This window comes from Scardinius erythrophthalmus (genome assembly GCF_964197995.2).
Source record: "Scardinius erythrophthalmus genome assembly, chromosome: 24".
NCBI lineage: Eukaryota > Metazoa > Chordata > Actinopteri > Cypriniformes > Leuciscidae > Scardinius > Scardinius erythrophthalmus.
The window spans coordinates 24,139,624-24,162,578 of NC_138244.1; the positions used below are offsets into that span (position 1 = coordinate 24,139,624).

Genomic DNA, 22,955 nt, shown 5'->3' on the forward strand with positions numbered 1-22,955 from the left:
CCCCAACTGTGTTGACTGAGATGCAAACAAACAGAAAACAAAATGTAACGAAGTAAAGATACACTAAATAAACGTTTAAAGCAAGTTTTGATTCTGCCACTGCTACTGTCACTGAATAATAATAATTGCCTGTTTGTTCACTTTTGTTTAAGCTGTTGCTTTACTTAATTTATTTACAAATAAAACAATAAATTAATATCTAGAACTCTGCTTTCAAGACATGTATACAGTTCAATGGAAGAACAGGCCCTGTCTTGTATTAAAGCGCCCTCTATCGAGCGAATGTGGAGACTCTTATTTTGAAATCTTCGATGTTGTATTCTACTTCTGCTGTGGGTGCAAGACTTCTTCCCAAGACACGAGAAAGCTCACGAAGAACACTTTTATGACCTACTGAATTTATATTTGCATTCGTAACTCGCATGAGTGTTAACCAGACATTTAAGTGTGAGTACACAAATACTGCGTTAACAGTAATGTTGTAAAAACACATGTTAAGTCTCATCATGAATTTCTACTGTTCATGTATACCATCAGATCATGTGGAGTCCTGATGAAATAGCCAGTTTGTGTTATAATCACTTTAATAAACTCCCTAAGAGAGGAAAGCCAGAGGCGGGCAGAGAGTGGACTCTACTGGCTGCTGTAGTTCTGCTCACTGACAGCTCAGACCAGAAGAAAGGTTAGCGATACTGTTTAACTAAGTGCTCATCTCATAAACACTGATATGAAAACTACAAAATGCCCTTTTAACCATTTAATCTCAGTTCAAAAGCAGGTTGTGTCTTTGGGGACGGGCACCAAATGCATCGGCCAGTCTGCTATGAGTGTGAAGGGTAAAAGTAAAAGATTTAAACAATTTGTCAAATACGAACCTACTTTGCCATCTCATATATTTTGTATTGTGATGATTTGCAGGTGATATTCTGAATGACAGTCATGCTGAGGTTATTGCTCGAAGGGGGTGTGTCAGGTAATTTAACTCATGACATCAGAACTTCGGTAACACTGAATTTGTTCATCTTTGTAAGTTTAGTTAATACAAATACAGCTGTTCATTGTTTGTTAAATTTAGTTCACAGTGCATTAACTAATATTAACAAGATTTTAGTAAATGTTGAAATAAACATATAAGATTAATAAATGCTGTATAAGTACAGTTCATTGTTAGTTCTTGCTAACTAATGTGGTTAGCTAAAGTTTGTAAAGCATTACCAGAACTTCTTTGCATTTGTGATGCTTCACAAACACAAACCCAGCTGCTTCTTATATCACAATTCTTCACAGTTACATGCACACTGTAAACATATCTTATGGGCATATTTGATGGATTTATGCGTTTACCTTTCTGTATTTGGACATGGATTTGACAAGCGTCAAGCGGATGTTATGTCCTGTAACCTGTGTTCTGGATGACTGAAGTTCATGTGTGTTGTTGTAATGGAAGTCCATTAGAACTGCTGTCCAAATATAGACCACATTTTTAAGTTTTTTATTTTATTTTATTTTTTTACTTGGCTTGCTTTTGATGTTTTTACAGTGCAACAAATCAGTCTTAACAAATATATTTCTTGTTTTCCTTAAACATCTAAACATTCTTAAAACAAGGAAACTATACAAATTCTCTAACCATATAGTTTATAAGACATTAGACTTGTTTTCAGAAGATTTTATTTTTCTTGCTCCAATAATCAATCTGTTGATCGAAGATAAATATTTTTCAAAACATAAGAAATATATATAGAAACTGATTACAAGAAATAAAAATGGTCATTTAATGTAACAGTACTAAAATGAAAACAGTTTTATAGATGTGAATTAGTCATTTTTCTGCGAGGCAAATAATAATGAAATGTCTCGATTCATGAGACACCAATAATGCAAAAATTAAAATCAAAAGAATGTGCTTCTTGGTCTCACTGTTGAGACTAAATTTGGTTTTAAAGTAATAACAGTTGAAATTAATCTGTGCACTCGAGTGTTTGCTCGGCCACACTGATGTTTCTATGCTCAGGTATCTGACGGAGCAGCTGCACAGGGCTGTGAGTGGCCAGAGCTCCGATGTCTTCTGTCCAGGAGCCGGAAAGGGAAAATGGACAGTTAAGCCAGGAGTTTCTTTCCTTTTCTTCACCAGTCAAACACCCTGTGAGTCCAGCTTTATGTCTTACATGTAAATATTTGTTTAGTTAAAAAGGGTCTCTGCTGTGCACTACCAGTCAGATATTTGTATACTCTTTCTCTTATATTATTATTACTATATTTCCTATGTTTTAGAAAATTAGTCATCAAATATTTAAACCAAAAAGTAAAACAAGGAAAATTATCAGTCAGTACATTTAAAGGGTTAGTTTCTTTCATTAATTACTCGTTCCAAACCCGTAAGCCCTTCGTTCATCTTCAGAACACAAATTAAGATATTTTTGATGAAATCCGAGAGCTTTCTGTCCCTCCATTGACTACAATGTTATTACCACTTTTAAGGCCCAGAAAAGTACCGTATTAAAGACATTGTTAAAATAGTCTAGTCAAGTCAAGTCATCTTCATTTATATAGCGCTTTTAACAACGTAGATTGTTTCAAAGCAGCTTTACAGAGATAAGCGTATAATTTAAGGTAACAGATATTGTTTTGGCTTTATAGCAGAGTTAAGTTATTTTCCATCTAAAGTTAGTTTTGATTGATTTGCTTCCGTCGCAACGATAATTTGTTATTAAATTAGGGCCGCTCAGACGACACCATTCCCTCTACACAGACTTTAAACGCGAACCTGTGAGAAACACTGATGGCGTTCACATGCGCATTTAGAATGGGTTCTATAGTTATGTGCATTTGAAAATACGCAGGTTTGGAATTCCCTACAAGCCAAGCCTAAACAAGTACTTGTCTTTCCTTATAAATTTTGATAAAGAATTTTATTTTATTTTGTTGCTTTGGGGTAGGAACGCGAAACGAAATTTTCCCGACAATGCCTTATCTGTATAGTGGTAGAGGGATCCTCCATAGGGAGAGACTAGTTGGCACTTCAGCACTGCATTGTCATCGGTCCAGGCGAAGGTCCTTCGTCAGATCTGGATACGGCCTGGATCCGGCAGGCTGCAGGAAAACCTCGGGATAAACACAGACACTAAAATTAGCGTAGATGCCATTCTTCTCATGATGTAACGAGTACATCAGGATTTATGGGAAGTGTTCCCGGTTCCGGCTGACCTAATCTATGCAGCCTAACATTAAATTATAGAAGTCTATAATGTATTATGTGAATGCTAGGTCAAAGAGATGTGTCTTTAATCTGGCTTTGAACTGACAGAGTGTGTCTGCTTCCCGAACAATGGTAGGAAGACTGTTCCAGAGTTTTGGTGCTAAATAGGAAAAGGATCTACCGCCAGCAGTCGATTTTGATATTCTAGGTATTAGTAACTGGCCGGAATTTTGAGATCGCAATAGACGTGACGGACTATAATGCGTTAAGAGCTCGCTCAAGTACTGCGGAGCTAAACCATTTAGTGCTTTGTAAGTAATCAGCAATATTTAAAAATTTATGCGATGTTTAATAGGGAGCCAATGCAGTTTTGACAGAACTGGGCTAATATGGTCATACTTCCTGGTTCTGGTAAGAACTCGAGCTGCTGTGTTTTGGACCAGCTGTAGTTTGTTTATTAAGCGTGCAGGGCAACCACCCAGTAGAGCATTACAATAATCTAGCCTTGAGGTCATGAACGCATGAACTAATTGTTCCGCATCTGTCAATGAGAGCATATGGCGTAATTTAGATATATTTTTAAGATGGAAAAATGCAGTTTTACAGATACTAGACACGTGACTTTCAAATGAAAGATTGGTATCAAAGAGCACACCCAGGTTCCTAACCGACGACGAAGACTTAACAGAGCAGCCATCAAGTGTTAGACAGTATTCTAGGTTATTACGTGAGGAAGTTTTTTGTCCAATAATTAGAAACTCTGTTTTTTCAGAATTTAGAAGTAGGAAATTACGAGTCATCCAATTTTTTATATCCGCTATGCATTCCGTTAATTTAGTGAATTGGTAAGTTTCGTTAGGTTTTGAAGAAATATAGAGCTGAGTATCGTCGGCATAACAGTGAAAGCTAATTCCATGTTTCCTAATGATATCTCCTAATGGTAGCATGTACAGAGTGAACAGCAGCGGTCCTAGTACTGAGCCTTGTGGTACGCCATACTGAACTTGTGATCGATGAGACATCTCATCATTTACTGCTACAAACTGATAACGGTCAGATAAGTATGATTTAAACCATGCTAGTGCATTTCACGTAATGCCAACATAATTTTCGAGTCTATTTAAAAGAATGTTGTGGTCAATAGTATCAAATGCAGCACTAAGATCGAGTAACACTAATAGAGAGATACAACCACGATCGGATGATAAGAGCAAATCATTTGTGACTCTAACGAGAGCTGTCTCGGTACTATGGTACGGTCTAAATCCGGACTGGAAATCCTCGCAGATATCATTTCTCTCAAGAAAGGAACACAGTTGTGAAGATACTGTCTTTTCTAATATCTTTGACATAAAAGGTAGATTCGAGATCGGCCTGTAATTGACTAATTCTGTAGGATCAAGTTGCGTTTTTTTAACAAGCGGTTTAATCATAGCCAGCTTAAAGTTTTTTGGTACGTATCCTAGAGACAAAGATGAATTAATGATATTAAGAAGAGGATCTATGACCTCTGGAAGCATCTCTTTCAGTAGCTTAGTTGGTATAGGGTCTAACATACATGTTGTAGATTTAGATGATTTAACGAGTTTAGTAAATTCTTCCTCTCCTATAGCAACGAATGAATCAAATTTTTCCCCCGGGAGACTACAATGCACTGCCTGATGTGATGCTGTAGTAGACGGTTGCATAGTTATAATTTTGTCCCTGATATTATCAATCTTATGAGTGAAGAAGTTCATAAAATCATTACTGCTGTGTTGCTTGGAAACTTCTGGGCTTGAAGCTTTATTTTTCGTTAGTTTAGCCACTGTTTCAAATAAATACCTAGGATTATGTTTATTTTCTTCTAATAGGGTTGAAAAATAAGCAGATCTAGCAGCTTTTAAAGCCTCTCTGTAAGTAATTGAGCTCTCCTTCCATGAAATGCGAAATACCTCTAGTTTTGTTTTCTTCCAGTTGCGCTCCATTTTTCTGGCTGCTCTCTTAAGGGCCCGAGTGTGCTCGTTGTACCACGGCGTTGGACTATTTTCTTTAATCTTCTTTAAGCGCAACGGAGCAACTGTGTCTAACATGGTCAGAAACAATGCTCAGGTAGGCCGTGGCACTTAAACGATGCCCAATTGGCACTAAGGGGCCTAAAGTGTGCCAAGAAAACATCCCCCACACCATTACACCACCACCACCAGCCTGCACAGTGGTAACAAGGCATGATGGATCCATGTTCTCATTCTGTTTACACCAAATTCTGACTCTACCATCTGAATGTCTCAACAGAAATCGAGACTCATCAGACCAGGCAACATTTTCCAGTCTTCAACTGTCCAATTTTGGTGAGCTCGTGCAAATTGTAGCCTCTTTTTCCTATTTGTAGTGGAGATGAGTGGTACCCGGTGGGGTCTTTTGCTGTTGTAGCCCATCCACCTCAAGGTTGTGCGTGTTGTGGCTTCACAAATGCTTTGCTGCATACCTCGGTTGTAACGAGTGGTTATTTCAGTCAAAGTTGCTCTTCTATCAGCTTGAATCAGTCGGCCCATTCTCCTCTGACCTCTAGCATCAACAAGGCATTTTCGCCCACAGGACTGCCGCATACTGGATGTTTTTCCCTTTTCACACCATTCTTTGTAAACCCTAGAAATGGTTGTGCGTGAAAATCACAGTAACTGAGCAGATTGTGAAATACTCAGACCGGCCCGTCTGGCACCAGCAACCATGCCACGCTCAAAATAGCTTAAATCACCTTTCTTTCGCAAGATTTCGAGTGTTTCTGTGGGAATTTTTGCCCTTTCATCCAGTAGAGCATTTGTGAGGTCAGGCACTGATTATGGACGAGAAGCAAGGCCGCATTAATGCACAGGCTTACCTGGGCTGAAGCCCAGGGGCCTCCCAAGTTCAGGGGCCTCCCATGTTCAGGTTCATGATGAGCAGAAAAGGTCATATTGTTTTGTAACTTGTCAGGTTTTCTGTCAATCACTCTAATCAATCACTCTAATCGCACTCTAAACGTGTCCCCATAAGCCCCATTCACACAGCCAGCGCTGTATGTCGCTAGTCTCTATACTGTGAAGTCGCTTGTGGGCGTTGGTAGTGCTGTCGCTCTAATCAGGGTTTCTGCAGGGTTTGGTCAGTCAAATTTAAGACTTTTTAAGACCTTTTTATGACCATTATGATTGAAATTTATGACCTACACGAATTACAAAAAATTCATTAAAATTCCTTTCAAAAGTTTTTTTTTATTTTTTTTATTGACTTTCATTGAAAGTAACAAGATGTATTATTTAAATGCCTAAAGACAGCTCCAACGCCTTCTTGCAGTGTGCAATATGCTTGATACTGATTATTTGCAACGGGCTTGAGCCAACTACTAAACACACCATCTTTGAGCCATGGCTCGTTAAATGTACACTTTCCCATTGTGATAGACCAGGAGATTTCAGTTAGGGCTGGGCAATATGGCCAAAAACAATTATCACGATAATTGTTTTATATTAGTCAATATCGATAATTATCATGATAAATGTCAAATCTTTATTTCTTTCAAGTTTAAAGGCAGACTGTTGCTTCTAAGTGAAAGTTGTAGAAACCAGAGCGTTAATTGTGGTTTTAAACTAACTTTACTCTTTACTGTCAGAAAATATAATGACAAACACTTGCTAAAACAGGTGAACATTTCACAAATCTGAGGTAGGACATTCAAACATTTGTCATTTGTCCTTAACAAAATAAATATCTTTATTGGGAAAATAATTACTTAGTTTCTGCATGTGCTAATAGGGGTCAAGTCTTGAAACAGGTTTGTGTTGCCTAACTTTGATGGCACGTATCTTCAGGAAATGTATGAAAAACAGTAGCCTAAATACATTATTAAATACTGTAAATATTCCATTAGTCCTTTAATACATTATCAGCACTAATAATATAATAAAATTCAATATGTATATCCCACATGGTGCAGTTAATTTTACTAGGCTAACGTTACAGTATATCCATGATAAATGATGGGAGATTGTAGATGGAAAAGCCTTCTGACTGTATCGTTGCGCACAGTGTTTCTTATGGGAAGCCAAACAAACCAAAAGTGGGACGAGACAGCGGGGGTTTACAGAGCTCGCGCCGCGCTGACATGTCATCTGAGCGGTTCAATGGTCCGAGCCGCGCGGCCGATTCGTCAGCGCAGCGCGGACGTGTTTCCTAGCGACACCCAATGGGCAGCGCGGCGCGAACAATCCTCACCAGCGCTGCGCTGACCAATTTATACAGCGCAGCGCAAACCATACATGCAAATAAATGTACAATAAAGAAAGCCCTCCTTCCTTACAAAAAATTGGTTCTCTGCTTAAGTTTAGGAGTTTTTCCCTACAGAAGACAAAGAAGAAGAAAGACAAGATGAAATGCATACATTTCTTATGTTTATTATCTTTAATAGTGTTAGTAAAGAGTAGTGCTGTGCGTCGATACTTTGAAGAACTGCACATATGTATAGAGGCTACGGAAAGAGCTGTACAAAGCAGAAACTTCAATGACTTTCAATCAGGGGCGATTCTAGGATTTTTTCAACTGGGGGGCACAAGAGGGGTCACAATTAATACAGTGGGCCAATCTTATGTTGTGTTTATATGTAAAACTGTAGAGATTTTTAATGGCATTTATTCAATGCTGTAAATAAGAACAGTCAAATTCAATTTGTATTAACTTTTCGCTGTTCAGAAGTGAAAAACTGTAATAAATACAAGAATCCAATCTGTGAATATAGTACAACTCACAAAAATAATAAAACTCAACATTAGGTTATAAACTTTACACAAATACTCACAACCTTAAATGCCTGGGAAAAAATAAATAAATAGAACAGCCTAATTTATACAAATGCATAAGTAGGCCTATGTTATTCATATAATAAATACACAATTAATTAATATAACTTTAATAATTAAATACAACAATAATAACTTGTATCCACATCCTATTAAATTTGCATAGCAGCATTTGCATTGATGAATAGACAAAATCTAAATATGCCAGGGCTATTAGCCTTGTGCATATATGATTGTACTATATCCATACTTTCTGTACAGCTCTTTCCGTAGCCTCTATACATATGTGCAGTTCTTCAAAGTATCGACGCACAACACTACTCTTTACTAACACTATTAAAGATAATAAACATAAGAAATGTATGCATTTCATCTTGTCTTTCTTCTTCTTTGTCTTCTGTAGGGAAAAACTCCTAAACTTAAGCAGAGAACCAATTTTTTTGTAAGGAAGGAGGGCTTTCTTTATTGTACATTTATTTGCATGTATGGTTTGCGCTGCGCTGTATAAATTGGTCAGCGCAGCGCTGGTGAGGATTGTTCGCGCCGCGCTGCCCATTGGTGTCGCTAGGAAACACGTCCGCGCTGCGCTGACGAATCGGCCGCGCGGCTCGGACCATTGATCCGCTCAGATGACATGTCAGCGCGGCGCGAGCTCTGTAAACCCCCGCTGTCTCGTCCCACTTTTGGTTTGTTTGGCTTCCCATAGTTTCTCCTGTTGGTCAGCGCTGTTTCATCTGCCTTTAAACTGGTTTAAATCACTGAGACACTTGTGTTCCTCGCTGAATTCAAGCACTTCTCACTGGATCTTGTGACCGAGACCGATCAGAGTAAACGCGTCTGCTCTATTGAGCTCGCGCTGCGCTGCCGTTTGGACTTGGAGCCGAGCGGGTAAATGGTCCGTGTGGCGCGCGTTTCAAATGAGCGTTCCGCTTTTGGCGCATTTAACCTGTGCATTTAACATTATGCCGCCAGCGCATTTTCAGGGGGAAAAGGCAATGGTAGAACCAACGAATGAACGAGCATATCAATTTATGACGTGGCTAAATTAAATTTATGAACTTGTATGGAAAATCCGGACGTTTTTATGACTTTTTATGGCCTAAAATTCTTATTATTAAATTTAAGACGTTTTATGACTTTTTATGACTCCGCGGAAACCCTGTCTAATGTTATTGGTAGCTCGTCTGGCCACATCTATGCAAAACACCATCACAAGTGATACAACTATATTATTTTAATTTGACTAGGAATTAGGCTCAAAAGCGTCCTTGAGCCCTGGAAAGGCGCTATATAAATAAAACTTATTATTAATATTATTTTTATTATTATTAAAAGAAACAGTATGCTGTTGGGAGAATGTTTTTATATTACCACACAGCAGTGTTCAGTGAATTAAATAATTTACTAGATTAACGATCGATCAATCTACAAATTAAACTCACTCATACTGTCATAAATTACTAAAACGTCATCCGAATTTGACAAATAATCAATTTTCCCTTATAATCCATATAATGCAGGGGAAACTGTAAAATGAACTGCAGCAGTGCTAAACTTGCATCATAAAACTACAACACTCGAACTATAAATGTATGAATTAAACTCACTGAGACTGTCGACTGTTTCTTTTCCATGCATCATTTTATTATACCGTATCCATGTTTGTGGTTAGTTACAGTCAAATCATATAAAACAGTGAAATCGCCCTCGAACTCTTCTGTCTTGCCTGCACTGCACTCGAGATGGTGACGGGAGCTGAGCTCCACTGAAAGGCTATTGGTTGTCGCTCGCGAAAATCGCTTAATTTGCGAAATTTGCATAAAGTTGAAATTTAGTTGCTGTGTGTGGTTGTTAAATAAAGTGTCTTGTGTTTATGCTCAAGTGGGCTCAGTGATATGTTAATAACAATATTATGGTGTTTTCTGGCTCAAAGAGGGAAAACTCACTGTTAGGTCTCGAAAGAAACTAATGCATTTTGTGATGTAGATTACCTAGATATTACACTTTTTTTAAATGAGACTCTATAAATCGAGGGGATGGGGGGCCTACAAAACCTCTCAGCCCCGGGGCCTAACATTAGGTTAAGGCGGCTCTGACGAGAAGCATAGGCGGAGGGTGAACCAACTCTAGGCTAGATGTAGAAAGAGAGGGAAGAGAGCCAATACAAAAGAGAAAAGGTCAGATGAATGTCACTGGGAAAGGCTAGATTCGAACAATAAATAGCCTAACCATTGCCTTACCCTTACCTAATGCAGCAAAACATACGTTTTTTCGTCAAATTCTGAATGGATTATATATCGCCTAAGCATGCATACAAGGGCTAATCACTAAGCTATCACTCCTCTTTACACAAAGTTCTGCTAATCGATTAAGCTGACTGTACAATGAATAACTTATTTAGCCTACATAATGTCTACACTTTTTTGTCACATTTTAAATTATAACAAGAAAATTTGAGTGTGCGGATCTCAGCACTGGACAAAAGCTCCGGCGTATTAAGTATTGAGGGGATTCTAACTCAAACACGTCTGATTGACCATTGCATTCAAGAAATCATCAGATATATTTGTGATTGGCTACATTGCTCAATGCTGCAAAAATACATTGTAAATAAAAAATCCTATTTATATTAATTTCAACGCTCTCAAGAGCACAATCACCAAATCTGTTTATCGGTGTATGATTAAAGTATACATAATCAGAATTCAGTCATAATTCAGAGTTCAGCTCGTGCACTGAACAAAACTCCGGTGTTTCAGCGGTTATCTTAATGCCTCTGATTGGCCATTGCATCTCAACAGATCAATGTAAAAAGTATGATGCAACATAAGCAGATCTAAATTTAATGCTGCAAGCCCGCAATCAACACTTTAATTTTCACTTTATTACCAGATTTAGTTTAAATGTGCTGGTGCATTTTTGGCAAAGCATTCCCCAGCCTTACACACGAGAAGGCCTGGCTCACAATCTCTGTTCCTGTTCATCCGGTTCATCAGGGCTCTGTGTGCGCCAATCAGGTTTTTCCACACCAAACTCAGCCAACAATGTCTTTATGTACCTTGCTTTGTGCACTGGGACACAGTCATGCTGAAATAGAAAAGGGCCGTCCCCAAACTGTCCCACAAAGTTGGAAGCATAGCATTGTCCAAAATGTCTTGGCATTAAGATTCCCTTCACTGGAAGTAAGGGTCCTAAGCTAACCCATCCCCTGAATAACAGCCCCACACTCAATAACACCCTTTCTACACCAAACTGTACAGTTGGCACGATGCAGTCAGGCAGGTAACGTTCTCCTGGCATCCGCCAAACCCAGACCATTCAGACTGCCAAACAGAGAAGCGTGATTCGAAGTTTCCACTGCTCCAGAGTCCAGTGGTGATGTGCTTCACACACTCCGGCCGACGCTTGGCATTGAACTTGTTGATGTGAGGCTTTCATGCAGCTGCTCGACCATGGAAACCCATTCCACGAAGCTCCCGCCTCACAGTTTTTTTTTTTTGTGCTGATATTAATGCCAATAAAAGTTTGGAACTCTTCAGCAGTGGAATCAGCAGAAAGTTTGGTGACTTTTACACACCATGCGCCTCAGCACTCGATGACCAGTTTGTTCTGTGACTTTACGTGGTCTTCTGCTTCTTAGCTGAGTTGTTGCTGTTTCTAAACGTTTAATAAAATCACTCACAGTTGACCGTGGAATATCTAGCAGGGATGAATTTTCACAAACTGACTTATTGCCAAGGTGGCATCCTATCACAGCACCGTTCTTAAATTAACTGAGCTCTTTTGGACAACCCATTTTTTCACAAATGTTTGTAAATGCAGACTGCATGGTTAGTTTTTTTTTTTTTTTTTTACACCTGTGGCAGTGGGTTTGATTGAAACAACTGAATACGATAATTAAATTGTTCATGTAGTTAGGGTCAGTATATGTGTTTTTATCCTCATAATTATTGTGTATATGTGTGTATATCTTGTCAGTCAGTGCTTTGCTAATGTATCCTCAGGTGGTGATGCCTCCATATTCCCTAGGACTGGCAGTCAAGCGCAGCCCTGTGAGCCAGTAAAGGCAGTTCAGAACGAAGAATCAGAGAGACGAGGCCTGAAGCGACACGCTGAGAGTGAATTAGAGGAGACCAGACAAGGTCCTGGAATGAAGACAAGCGACAACCATTCATCATTCAGAAAATCAGGGGATGCCGATGAACATGAAGTTATAACAGAAAACAAAGAGCATAATCAGTTAAATGAAGTCTCATACTATCAACCGGATGTAAAGAAAGTCTACCTGCCGGACCTCCATCGCACAGGGGCAAAGTGTGTCCCTGATGGCCCAACCGACCCTCTAAAGCCTGGATTACTCTATCACAATGTTGGGGTTTTGAGGGTTAAGCCAGGCCGTGGGGAACGCACACTTTCTCTCTCGTGCAGTGATAAACTTACCCGCTGGGCCATTCTAGGCTTCCAGGGTGCCCTGCTGTCTCATTACCTGCAAGGACCGATCTGTTTCAGTGCTGTGGTGGTTGGGAAGGGTCCATACAACCATCAGGCAATGCAGAGAGCACTGATAACACGGTAAGTGTTGCTATGTTTAAATACTATACTAACATTGTGCAACGTTGAGTTTGTGTAATTTACACTGCAGAGCAAAATACCCAAGTGTCATTTATTATTATTATTATTAAATTTATCAAAGGCCTTATTTTACCCATAATTGTAAAAACCTCATTATAAAAACCAATTGTAAAAACCTCATTATAAAAACCCATAGGAAAATCTTGAGGGAACCACTGGCAAATTAACAGATGTAATATATGTACGCACACACACACACACACACACACACACACACACACACACACTCACACACACACACACACACACACACACACACACACACACACACACACACACACACACACACACACACACACACACACACACACACACACACACGTTATACATAATATAGGCTAATATATATAGGCTAACATTTAAAATTTAAAATACACATTTAAATTAGAGTTTCCTCCCCACTGCTCAAATAACACTTGTGCTGTAACAGCTTTCAGTGTTGTGTTTAAAGTCTCAGCTTACTAGACATACAGGATACAGGCCATATAAAAGCTTAACCAGAGATCAGATTTCTTAGTGTTTTTTGGATTGCTGTTATGCTTAAACTGGAATTTCGTCTTAGTTCAGGTGTTCATTTTGTTATTTTTCCATTTTTCATTTTATGCTGTTCTCTTTTATTAGGAGTTACACCCAAAAAGCCAGAAATTACCTTATAAACCCTCTGTTTAATAGCACACGTTTTCCACATGCTAGAGCTCCAGAGGGTCTTGTATTGAAACTGGGTTCTTTTTGTTTTTCTTGCTGCCCTACACAAAATTCAGAATTCTGAAGAACTAAACTTGTTCTTAGATGTTGCTAATTTAAAAAATATATATATTTAAACTGTTTTTATTAATTTTTCTTTAAATGTAGTTTTTATAATAATTTGAAAATAAATGTTTTGTTACATTTAAAAAAAATATATATTTATGTAGCAACTTCAAAATAAGTAATGTAGGACACCACTTTGCATGAAGTATACTAGTAGTTTTGTAATTGGTTTAGTCAGAATGCTTAAACAAACAGAGCAATGCTTGAGCAACTTGATGTGTCTGCATATTAAGAAGAAAGTATTTTACATACAGAACTTTTAGAGAATTATGCAAACACTGTATGCACATCAAAACACAATATTAACACAAAATTAATATTCAATAAATATTTGTAACATTTAATAATAAATATTATTAATTAATAATAATTTAATAAATAAAATATTAACATATTTATACAGTTATATTTACAATCATTTAAATGAGGAAGGGGATTTTTTTATGCATTTTATTTTCTTAAAATATTTTTTTCATCTGTAAAAAGACAGATTTCAGGGAAAGAGGAAGAGGAATGACATAAACAAATCATGTTAAAGTCACCATTTTTTTTACAGAATGTTGCAGTGTTTATTATAAATGATTTATCTGTGTAAATCATTTATTTATTTATTTTTATTCATGTGCACTCATAATATTTTAGCAAAATCCTTAAAGGTACAATATGCAAGATTTTTGTATTAAAATATCCAAAAACCACTTGCACAGTTATATATTTCGTTCAATTGTGTACTTACACTATTATAAATGTTTCCAAGAATTTGTAAATTCAGAGAAATTCACAATTTTAAATAGTTGTATAAATAGTTAAATAGTATCCTGGTTTCCGCTTGTACTGCCATGGTAACCATGGCGACAGACATGGACAACTGCGTAACGTCTAGCAGCATGATCACGCTGTTGTTGTTTCGTTCAAACATTATGGACCATGGCAAGCAGACTTTGGGACAAAAGGAGAAATAAAACGAGGATCAATATCGGCTTATATAGCTTATGTTATATAGCTCAACATGATGCAATGTTAGAATATGATCAGTATGATATTCTAATATTGATCTAGCTTACTGTTAGTCTCATAAAGCCAACAAACTAACACAAAGAATAACATAACTTTAAACACACTCAAATGCTGTTTAGTGTGATAGTGTAGGCCAAGTGAAACAGCGCTTCATTATCTCACAATTTTAAACAGTCTAATAAACTGACCTGTGTGAGTAGTAATTCAGCACTTGCTGTTAGTTCGGTAGAATGAAATGTCCTCATTCCTTTATATCCGCGGGACCCATGTGTGGCGCTGATATCTGTCTCACATTAGCAATCGCGACCTGCTTCTGTTAGATCCATCGGCATGACGACAAGTTCCATGATTCCTCTCATTCACTGCATCATCAATCTACGGCTTTGTTATTGTTCTGAAGAGGTTAGCGATCCCTAGCGGCGGAAAACTACATATTGTACCTTTAACCTTCCCCTCCCCCTCGAAACGGTTTTCTTCATGACGTTTGTGTCAGTGGAGGGCGGGACTTAATATCCTCCACAACTGCCTGCAAACTGCCATTCAGATCTGCCTTTGTTTAGTTAACTTCCTACGATCCAATTAAATCCCGAGGACAAAATCAAGTCCCACTCCGACCCCACATTTTATCTCATTCTAGAGGCCGTTTTACTCGGATATACATCACAACAGGGAAGAAAAGACATTAAATTCATGCTGATTTTAAATTGTTCCATTAAAATAATTAAAACTCACTTATCTTCTCTAATAGATGTTCTCATGTGAGGGGTTTGCCATCAGGTTTCTCCATACAAGCTCCAGAGCTTCTGCAGGCCAGTCTGGAATTTACTCACAACCACACACACACGGAGTCCAAACACACACACACACAGGGCAGAATATCTCCCTGTGGGGCAGGTGAGCACACAAACATATTCATTCATTCATTTTTTTATTTTATGTAACTGCACAAATTTTTGCAATTAATTCAGCTGGAATTTCAGGCTTTGAGTTTCAGGCTTGTATCCTGAGTGGCATGTTACATCAAAAGCAAATAAAGCCAGTGACGCTCTCTACACTGAATGTGTCAATGGACACACTCGGTGTAGACAAGTTTCACAATGTTAGATTTTCAAACATTAATCTTAAATGTATTGTGTACATAATCCCGAAGCAGATTTCACAACTACAGTGACACCATGTCTACAGCGGACACGTCAGTTGGTGTGTTTCCACCTGCGCCCAGTCTTAATTATAATGACTCTTTTTTGCTTTTGACGCAGTGTGACGTTCGCTGTAGACAGGGTCACAATGGCCCGTCTGTTTCAGCTGCTGGCGTTTCCTTCAGATCTGTCATATATCATTCTTAAGACTGTGTTGTGCAGGCTGTGTTAAAGGGATAGTTAACCCAATAATGAAAATTAGCCCATGATTTACTCACCCTCAAGTCATCCCAGGTGTATATGACATTCTTCTTTCAGACGAATACGATCGGAGTTATAATAAAAAATGTCCTGGCTCTTCCAAGTTTTATAATGGCACTGAATGGCTGTTTCTGTTTTGAAGTACATCAAAGTGCATCCATCCAACATAAACAAACTTCACACTGCTCTGGGGGGTTAATAAAGGCTGAAGTGAAGTGAATGAAGTGAAGCGATGAGTTTGTGTAAGAAAAATATTAATATTTAAAACGTTATAAAGTAAAATAACTAGCTTCCGGCCAAACAAACATACTGATTCCTCTTAAGTCTAAAGTGCAACTTATTATTATTATTATTTTATTTTTTTCATAAGTAGACAGTGTACGCCCATTTGGCAGGAAGCTAGAATTTTACTTTGTAACATGTTAAATATGGATATTTTTCTTATACAAACACATCACTTCAGAAGGCCTTTATTAACCCCCCGGAGCAGTGTGGAGCACTTTTATGATGGATGGATGCACTTTTATGGACTTCAAAATGTAAACTGCCATTATAAAGCTGGGAAGAGCCAGGACATTTTTTAATATAACTCTGATTGTATTCGTCTGAAAGAAGAATGTCATATACACATAGGATGACTTGAGGGTGAGTAAATCATGGGCTAATTTTCATTTTTGGGTGAACTATCCTTTTAAGCTAAACATTTCATTAATAAATAAAAAATCTTGCCCTTGCTTGGTGTATATGATACATTCTTTAATTTCTGTCCCCTGTAATGATAAAAAAAAAAAGTGACAATTTGAAAATTGTGTCATCACCCAAACCGATTAACATTTTAGAATATTTTTTTTTAATGAGTTTAAAATGAATAGAGCACTGCAGTGATAATTTTGTAGGCCAACCCGTAAGTTAGCTGATTTCCATTGGCTTCAATCTCACCACCATTAACTTTTTCAGTCTTTATAAAAAAAACAAAAAAAAAACATTTTCCCTGAAAGTTTGAGTTATAGTTTGCAAGAGCGTGATTATAAACACAACATAGCTGTGAAAGTGGACTAGTGACTAGAAGAATTTACCATGTTCAGTCGATGATGTTTAATGTTCCCGACAACTTCTGTAATTCCATTTAGACACTTATTAACTTATTAACAACTGCCTTTTTCAAGACAAGTAAAATATTTAATATATTAAAATATTCTAAATGCTGGAATATTCTTACTGAATGTTGCAGTGTTTATTATACATGATTTATCCATGTAAGTCATTATCTAAAAAAAAATATTTTATAAAAAAACCTTAACCTTCCCCTCCCCCTTGAAACGGCATCTGTTTTCTTCGTGACGTGTGTCTCGGTGGAGGGCAGGACTAAATATCCTCCACAACTGCCTGCAAACTGGCATTCAGATCTGCCTTTGTTTAGACAGCAACGGCCAACTTCCTTCTATCCAATCATCTCCCAAGGATGAAATCAAGACCCGCCCCACATTTTTTTTCACATTCCAGAAGCTGTATCACTCAGATATACGTCACAAGAGGGAAGAAAAGACTATATAAGAATATTTAAGAAATAAGACTATTAAAGGTAAGGGTAAGGGATTTTCAGAGAGGCTAGCAATAGCGAGCTAGCTTTGAAAGCATAAGATCCTGCCCTCCCTTCAGAGCATCTCTGAAGCCACGCCTCCTTCAAAACACATGAACACGCACAGCAGAGAGCAAACTTAAGTGTCATGAGAGACGGTGTTAAACTACCTCATGTCTCAAAGCACACAATATTACAATAATAATGAACATAAACAATTTAGAGAGCACTGACTTGTACCAAAGTCCCTTTAGGACAAGTAATTTCACTCGGCGGCCATCTTTGAAACGCCTCCCGGGCGTGCAAGTACAGCTCCTATCTCTTTGAATGGGGAAACATCAAATTCTACAAAATTTTGCCCAATTTTTTCTGTTTGCCAAGCTTACGTTTAAATTTCATATTTGAAATCACCAATGAAATCTGACAACAACTATCTCATATTTTTTGTTTCTAAACGCTTGAATCATGACAAAAACGAATTTTTTCAGGCGGGATCAAGCTGGTGCGCAGTGGAAGTGCATCTGACTGTTTCTATAGGATCCGGAGCTTCTAACAGCAGCTTCAGTGACGCAATGACTTTACCAATCGGCGATTGGCTCTTATGTAGAAGGCAGGACTTATTCCGCCATATTGAGCGTTGCACTTTTCCCCATTCAAAACATTACGAGTGACGAGTCTTGTGTTATTCTATAGTCTTTGCCTGTACCACCTGACTGCTGCAGATTCATTTCTGCGTTGATAGCGTTGCCATTGAAACGCATAAATTCGAGTCATTAATCGCTTTGAGTATAACATCACGGGTTTCCATCTCTTCCAGATTACAGTAGTTAGGGTGTGAACGTGGCATATGCTTCTTATTTTGGTTCAGGAGGAACTGTAAAAGATGGCTGCTGTTTCGTTTGCGGTGCTCAGTGACTGACGTCTGTCTAACTCTGCATAGCATAAAACGCACTGATGACGTGTGATGTCAGGCAGGTAGGACATCGCATCGTTGCCCTCGGAACGCAGTGGACGAACATTTTATGGTCCTACTCCTTCCACAGAAGATATAAACTGACATATTAATACATTTAGACTACTTAACTTAGTGATTGCTATCAGGATGTGAATTTCAACCAGCATAACAAAAAAACGTTTCTGGAACAAATCACCTATCCTGCCTTTAACCACAGACCTTTCCCCCAGCATTTAATCAAAGACCTCATTGCCTTTGAGATGATGTACATGTAAATGCTAAAATGCAAAGTAGTCTCCGGGTTTTAGCCTACAAAAATACATAATCCCTGCAGCACTGCTGCTACTGTAGAGAACTTCTTTCAGTAAGCCCAAGACTATGCAAAAAAGGGATTACCATCACATAGAACATCAAAAATCTCCTCCAAAGTAGTTCGGCAGAAGAATCATTTTTGAGGGTTTCGTCATTCTTTGGTCTGTTATGATTTGGTTTCATTCATTTTCTTTGCAGATATTGCATAGTAAGGCCTTGATCTGTTAATGATCTGGGGTTTTCTCCTGCTTTCCTGACTTAACATATTTATGAATATTCTTGCAGCCATCAGCTGGTGTGCAGTGTCCCAGCATCCTCTAGATGTCACTGCCAACGGATATAAACAGGGAGTGACGAAGAAAGCTTTAGGAACATTGCAAGCAAGGTGATCTCAGGATAACGAATATTTTACATTCCAAGTATAACATATGACAGTGGTTCTCAACTCCAGTCCTCGGGACCCGCTGCTCTGCACATTTTGTATGTCTCTCTTATCTGACACACTCTGACACACTCTTATCTGACACATGTGTCAGTTGAGAACCACTGACATATGATAAGATGTGCTGTATGCATTCAGAATGTTACTTTGTAAGTTGACAGTCATCACAAAACATTCAGTCACCACAATAACCAGTTCTGAGCTCAGGCATATTTTGTTTCATATTTCTCCATATGTAGATCTTTAATCAGTAAAGTGGAGCTCTTTCATTCGTTTCTGAAACTGAGGGCAGCAACTGAAGACTCTCAGCTTCCAGAGACCCTCCGGTGAGTGTTTTAATATAGGGGAGACCTGAAATAGTTTTACTCTAAAGTAGGGGTGTAACGATACCCTCAAGTCACGATTTGATACATATCACGGTATTAAACTCATGATACAATATTATTGTGATACTCCAACACATATGATAAGAGATAAACAACATTTTTATTGTTGATTAAAATGCTAAATTTGGTATTATGTTGTGTGTGTAAATGAATAGGCTTGGACTTGTTGCTGGAAACCCAATGCACAGGACAATATAGACACCAGAATAAAAATATTCATGATTCTGAAGCTGAAAATACAGAATTATTTTAGATGAATATGCTTGCACTCTGTCACTGACTAGATATATTTAAAATAATGTAGGCCACTTATTATTGGTAACAGAAGATATCTGGCATTATCAGGACACACATATCCCCCCATTGCATTATTATACATTATATTCAACATTATATATAGTAGTTTAATGTAGTACTGACACGAAAACTCTTTCTTTGACACAAATTTTATTTTCTGACAATAATTTTTATCTTGGGTGAACTATCCACAATACATATTGTTGCAGTTTTGTATTACAATATATTGTGACACGATATATATTGTTACACCTCTACTCTAAAGTCAAGTCACTTTTATTTACATAGCGTTTTATATAATACAGATTGTTTCAAAGCAGATTTACAGTGATAACAGGAAAATAAGGATTCAGTGATGCAAACAGAGTTCAGTTCTGCTGTAAACAGCTCTAAAAAGAGTCTCGTCTACAAAAGCTTTTGAACAAGAAAATAGTTCAATGAACACAAATGACCCACGTGTTGTCACACTGTGAGGTTAGGGTTCACTAATTAGGTTAAAATAATAATAAATTGTAAAACATGACTTTCCCCTACCTGCCATTTATGGATAATATCCTCGTCTTAATACTTAAAGTGTGGTTTTATGTCCCAATGCTTAGCCTACAGTTATTACTAAAATATGATAACATTTTAGAGTGGAAGACATCATTCACAAAAATGAAACCAACATACAAACCCCTATAGAGAAAGCAAGCCTGTGTGTTATAAGACTCTTGACTCATAGGCATCAAGATGGAGTCCTTTCCCACATAGCAACTAGCCAGAGCCTCTCAATAAATCCATATTGACATAAATCTTGGCAATCAGATTCATTACTCTGTTTGGTTTTAGACTATTGCATCAGGGTGTAAAATTACACATTTTCTTTTGTACATTTGTGTTATGTATGTAATAATAGGTGTTTTATTCCTGTAAAGCAACATGATTATTGAACAGTAGACTTTTGTTAGTTGTTGACCTCAGGGAACAGTGTTCTTCTGTTCAGAGTTCTTGAATCTTTGAAGTGATCCTGCCCAATGTCCAGCTCTTGTTACAGCGCTGACAGACTCACACTAGAGCAAAGAAAAATCCGTCCACAAAGATCCCAGGACACACATTATATATACATACACTCCATGTGCAAATACATCCATCACCCTGCGTCCACTTTCACAGTCTCATCATCAAAGGATTTCTTCATTATTCCGACAGTAAGATTTTACTGAGACTGATGGCTGGATTTCCAGATGATTAATAAGGTCCCAAACACAAATGCTTTGTTGTTGTGTTACCGAAATGTGTCTAAGTGCAGTGAGTGAAATGCAGTAGATGTCCTTAACATCTGTGCCTGCCTATTGGAACTTGGGGTGTTTTTCTTGATTTTTTCTGGGCTTTTGACAATAATTAATATTCAACTGACTTATTTTTACAATTAGATGATATTTTGTGTGTTTCTGTGCTGGTACCATTTCAGGTTTTAGCCTGTTGTGGACAGCTGATGCCCAAAGCTTTTCATATTTTCCATATTCTGTGTGGCGGTTAGTTAACAGCAGTGACAAATTAACTTTTCCATTTTTTCTGTGGCATTGTTTGGAACTATTTCTTGGTAAAATAGAGAAAAAAAAAACAGATATTGTTTTATGTAAATATTGAGTCTTAAATGTAACACAATATGAACTTCCTGTTTATTGAAATGTTGAATATAATCAATCCCATGTGTCATCACGCTGATATTTGAAAAAAAAAACAAACAAAAAAAAAAAAAACAGCTCCCCCGCTCGTGATATTGCTTAACTCTATCATATGAAATAAATATAATATAGGCAAAAACCCATACAGGGGCTTTTTCTCTGACCATATCTTTAAATTTGGGCACATTTTAACTGCATTTTAAATTCATGAACTCTCAAGGCTTGTTATTGTTGCGAAAGTTTGTGTGGCATCATCAAGTATCTATTTTTTTATAGACATGTCTAGTTAGACACTGCTGTTCATCACGGTTTTTAACTTTTTGTTGTATTTTGTGTAAAAGTTTAATACTGTCGAGATTCAGTTATTCGAATACCAATTTTTAAATCAGAGTCAGCCATTTGCCTGTTTGCAAACTTGTGTAAAGTTTCTTTCTAGCCTTAGATTGTGTGTTTGATACAGAAATGTGATGCCATGCATGCACGTTGACCTCTGACATCTCATGCGGTGCGCAGGTGTTGTTTGTGTATGTGTTGTGTCTGATGGACGTGTTTGTTTCTTCTCTTTGCTTGCTGAAGTGGGGAAGATTTGAGGACCTACTGGGACTATAAGCAGGCTGCAGGAGTGTATCAGCAGGCCTGGACACAGCTGCGACTGCAGGCCTTCCCACTGTGGCCCCGCGGCCCGCGAGAACTGCTGTGCTTTCATTAGCGGATCGCACATTACACCATACAAGTGTCCTGAACCAATCACATGAACAGAAGCCGCAGCTTGTCCTTTCAGCACGGTTCACATTAATAAATGTAATAAAAGTGACTTTCGCTGTTCTTTTCCATACATCAAAAGCATGCAGTGACCAGGGACTATAAACCAAGAATGTGCTGCATCCCAAGTCATAGAGTAGCTCTGTGTGAGGAACATTTGAGCTGAAATTTAAATCATTATTCACTGACATAGCAATTCATTTAGGCCAAACACCACTGGCTTTCATGTCTCATGGCCAACCAAGTTTGAATGTGCTGACAGAGGGGAAGATTTTAAATGATTTTTTTTTTTTTTTTACACAAAAGCTATTGTATTACACTTTCATAGTACTTGTTTGTAGATTGAAAGCCTCTCGTCATGAAGGGCATCAGAATGAGAAAGAGTAGATTGTACATTTAGCAAATATGGGTTTAGGACAATAACAGGTTTTCATTATTGGGAGAACTTTGCTCAAAGGTATATAAGTTTTTTCCATGTTTGTATTTTTACTAATAAAAGGAAGGTTCAAACTAAAATTAAACTTCTGTCACCATCAGTTATTCACCTGCTTCATGTCATCCCAAACCTGTATGGCTGAACCAAAAAGTAGACATTTTCTATAGATATTTTAATACAATATCTACAGATGTTGTCTATACTACAGAAGTTATTCGGGTCCAAAATATATTCCATGGAAGAAAGT

The 22,955-nt window shown here is 37.8% G+C and overlaps 1 protein-coding gene across 1 annotated transcript; it reads left to right on the plus strand.

Annotated features, from left to right (window-relative positions):
- Positions 1–286: 286 nt before the first annotated feature.
- Positions 287–22,793, plus strand: adat1 (adenosine deaminase tRNA specific 1). The gene is made up of 10 exons (XM_081356097.1): positions 287–447; positions 538–682; positions 768–836; positions 919–973; positions 2,015–2,145; positions 12,015–12,582; positions 15,218–15,363; positions 19,001–19,100; positions 19,397–19,483; positions 22,087–22,793. The coding sequence occupies exons 2-10, from the start codon at positions 541–543 to the stop codon at positions 22,217–22,219; spliced, it is 1,431 nt and encodes a 476-aa protein (XP_081212223.1). The 5' UTR covers positions 287–447; positions 538–540; the 3' UTR covers positions 22,220–22,793.
- The last annotated feature ends 162 nt before the right edge of the window (positions 22,794–22,955 follow it).

Coding starts and splice junctions, on each gene's coding strand:
- adat1 (XM_081356097.1), top strand. CDS start 541: ATGTGGAGTCCTGATGAAATAGCCAGTTTGTGTTATAATCACTTTAAT. Junction 683..767: donor CAGCTCAGACCAGAAGAAAG/GTTAGCGATACT, acceptor ATTTAATCTCAG/TTCAAAAGCAGGTTGTGTCT. Junction 19,484..22,086: donor CAGCTTCCAGAGACCCTCCG/GTGAGTGTTTTA, acceptor TGCTTGCTGAAG/TGGGGAAGATTTGAGGACCT.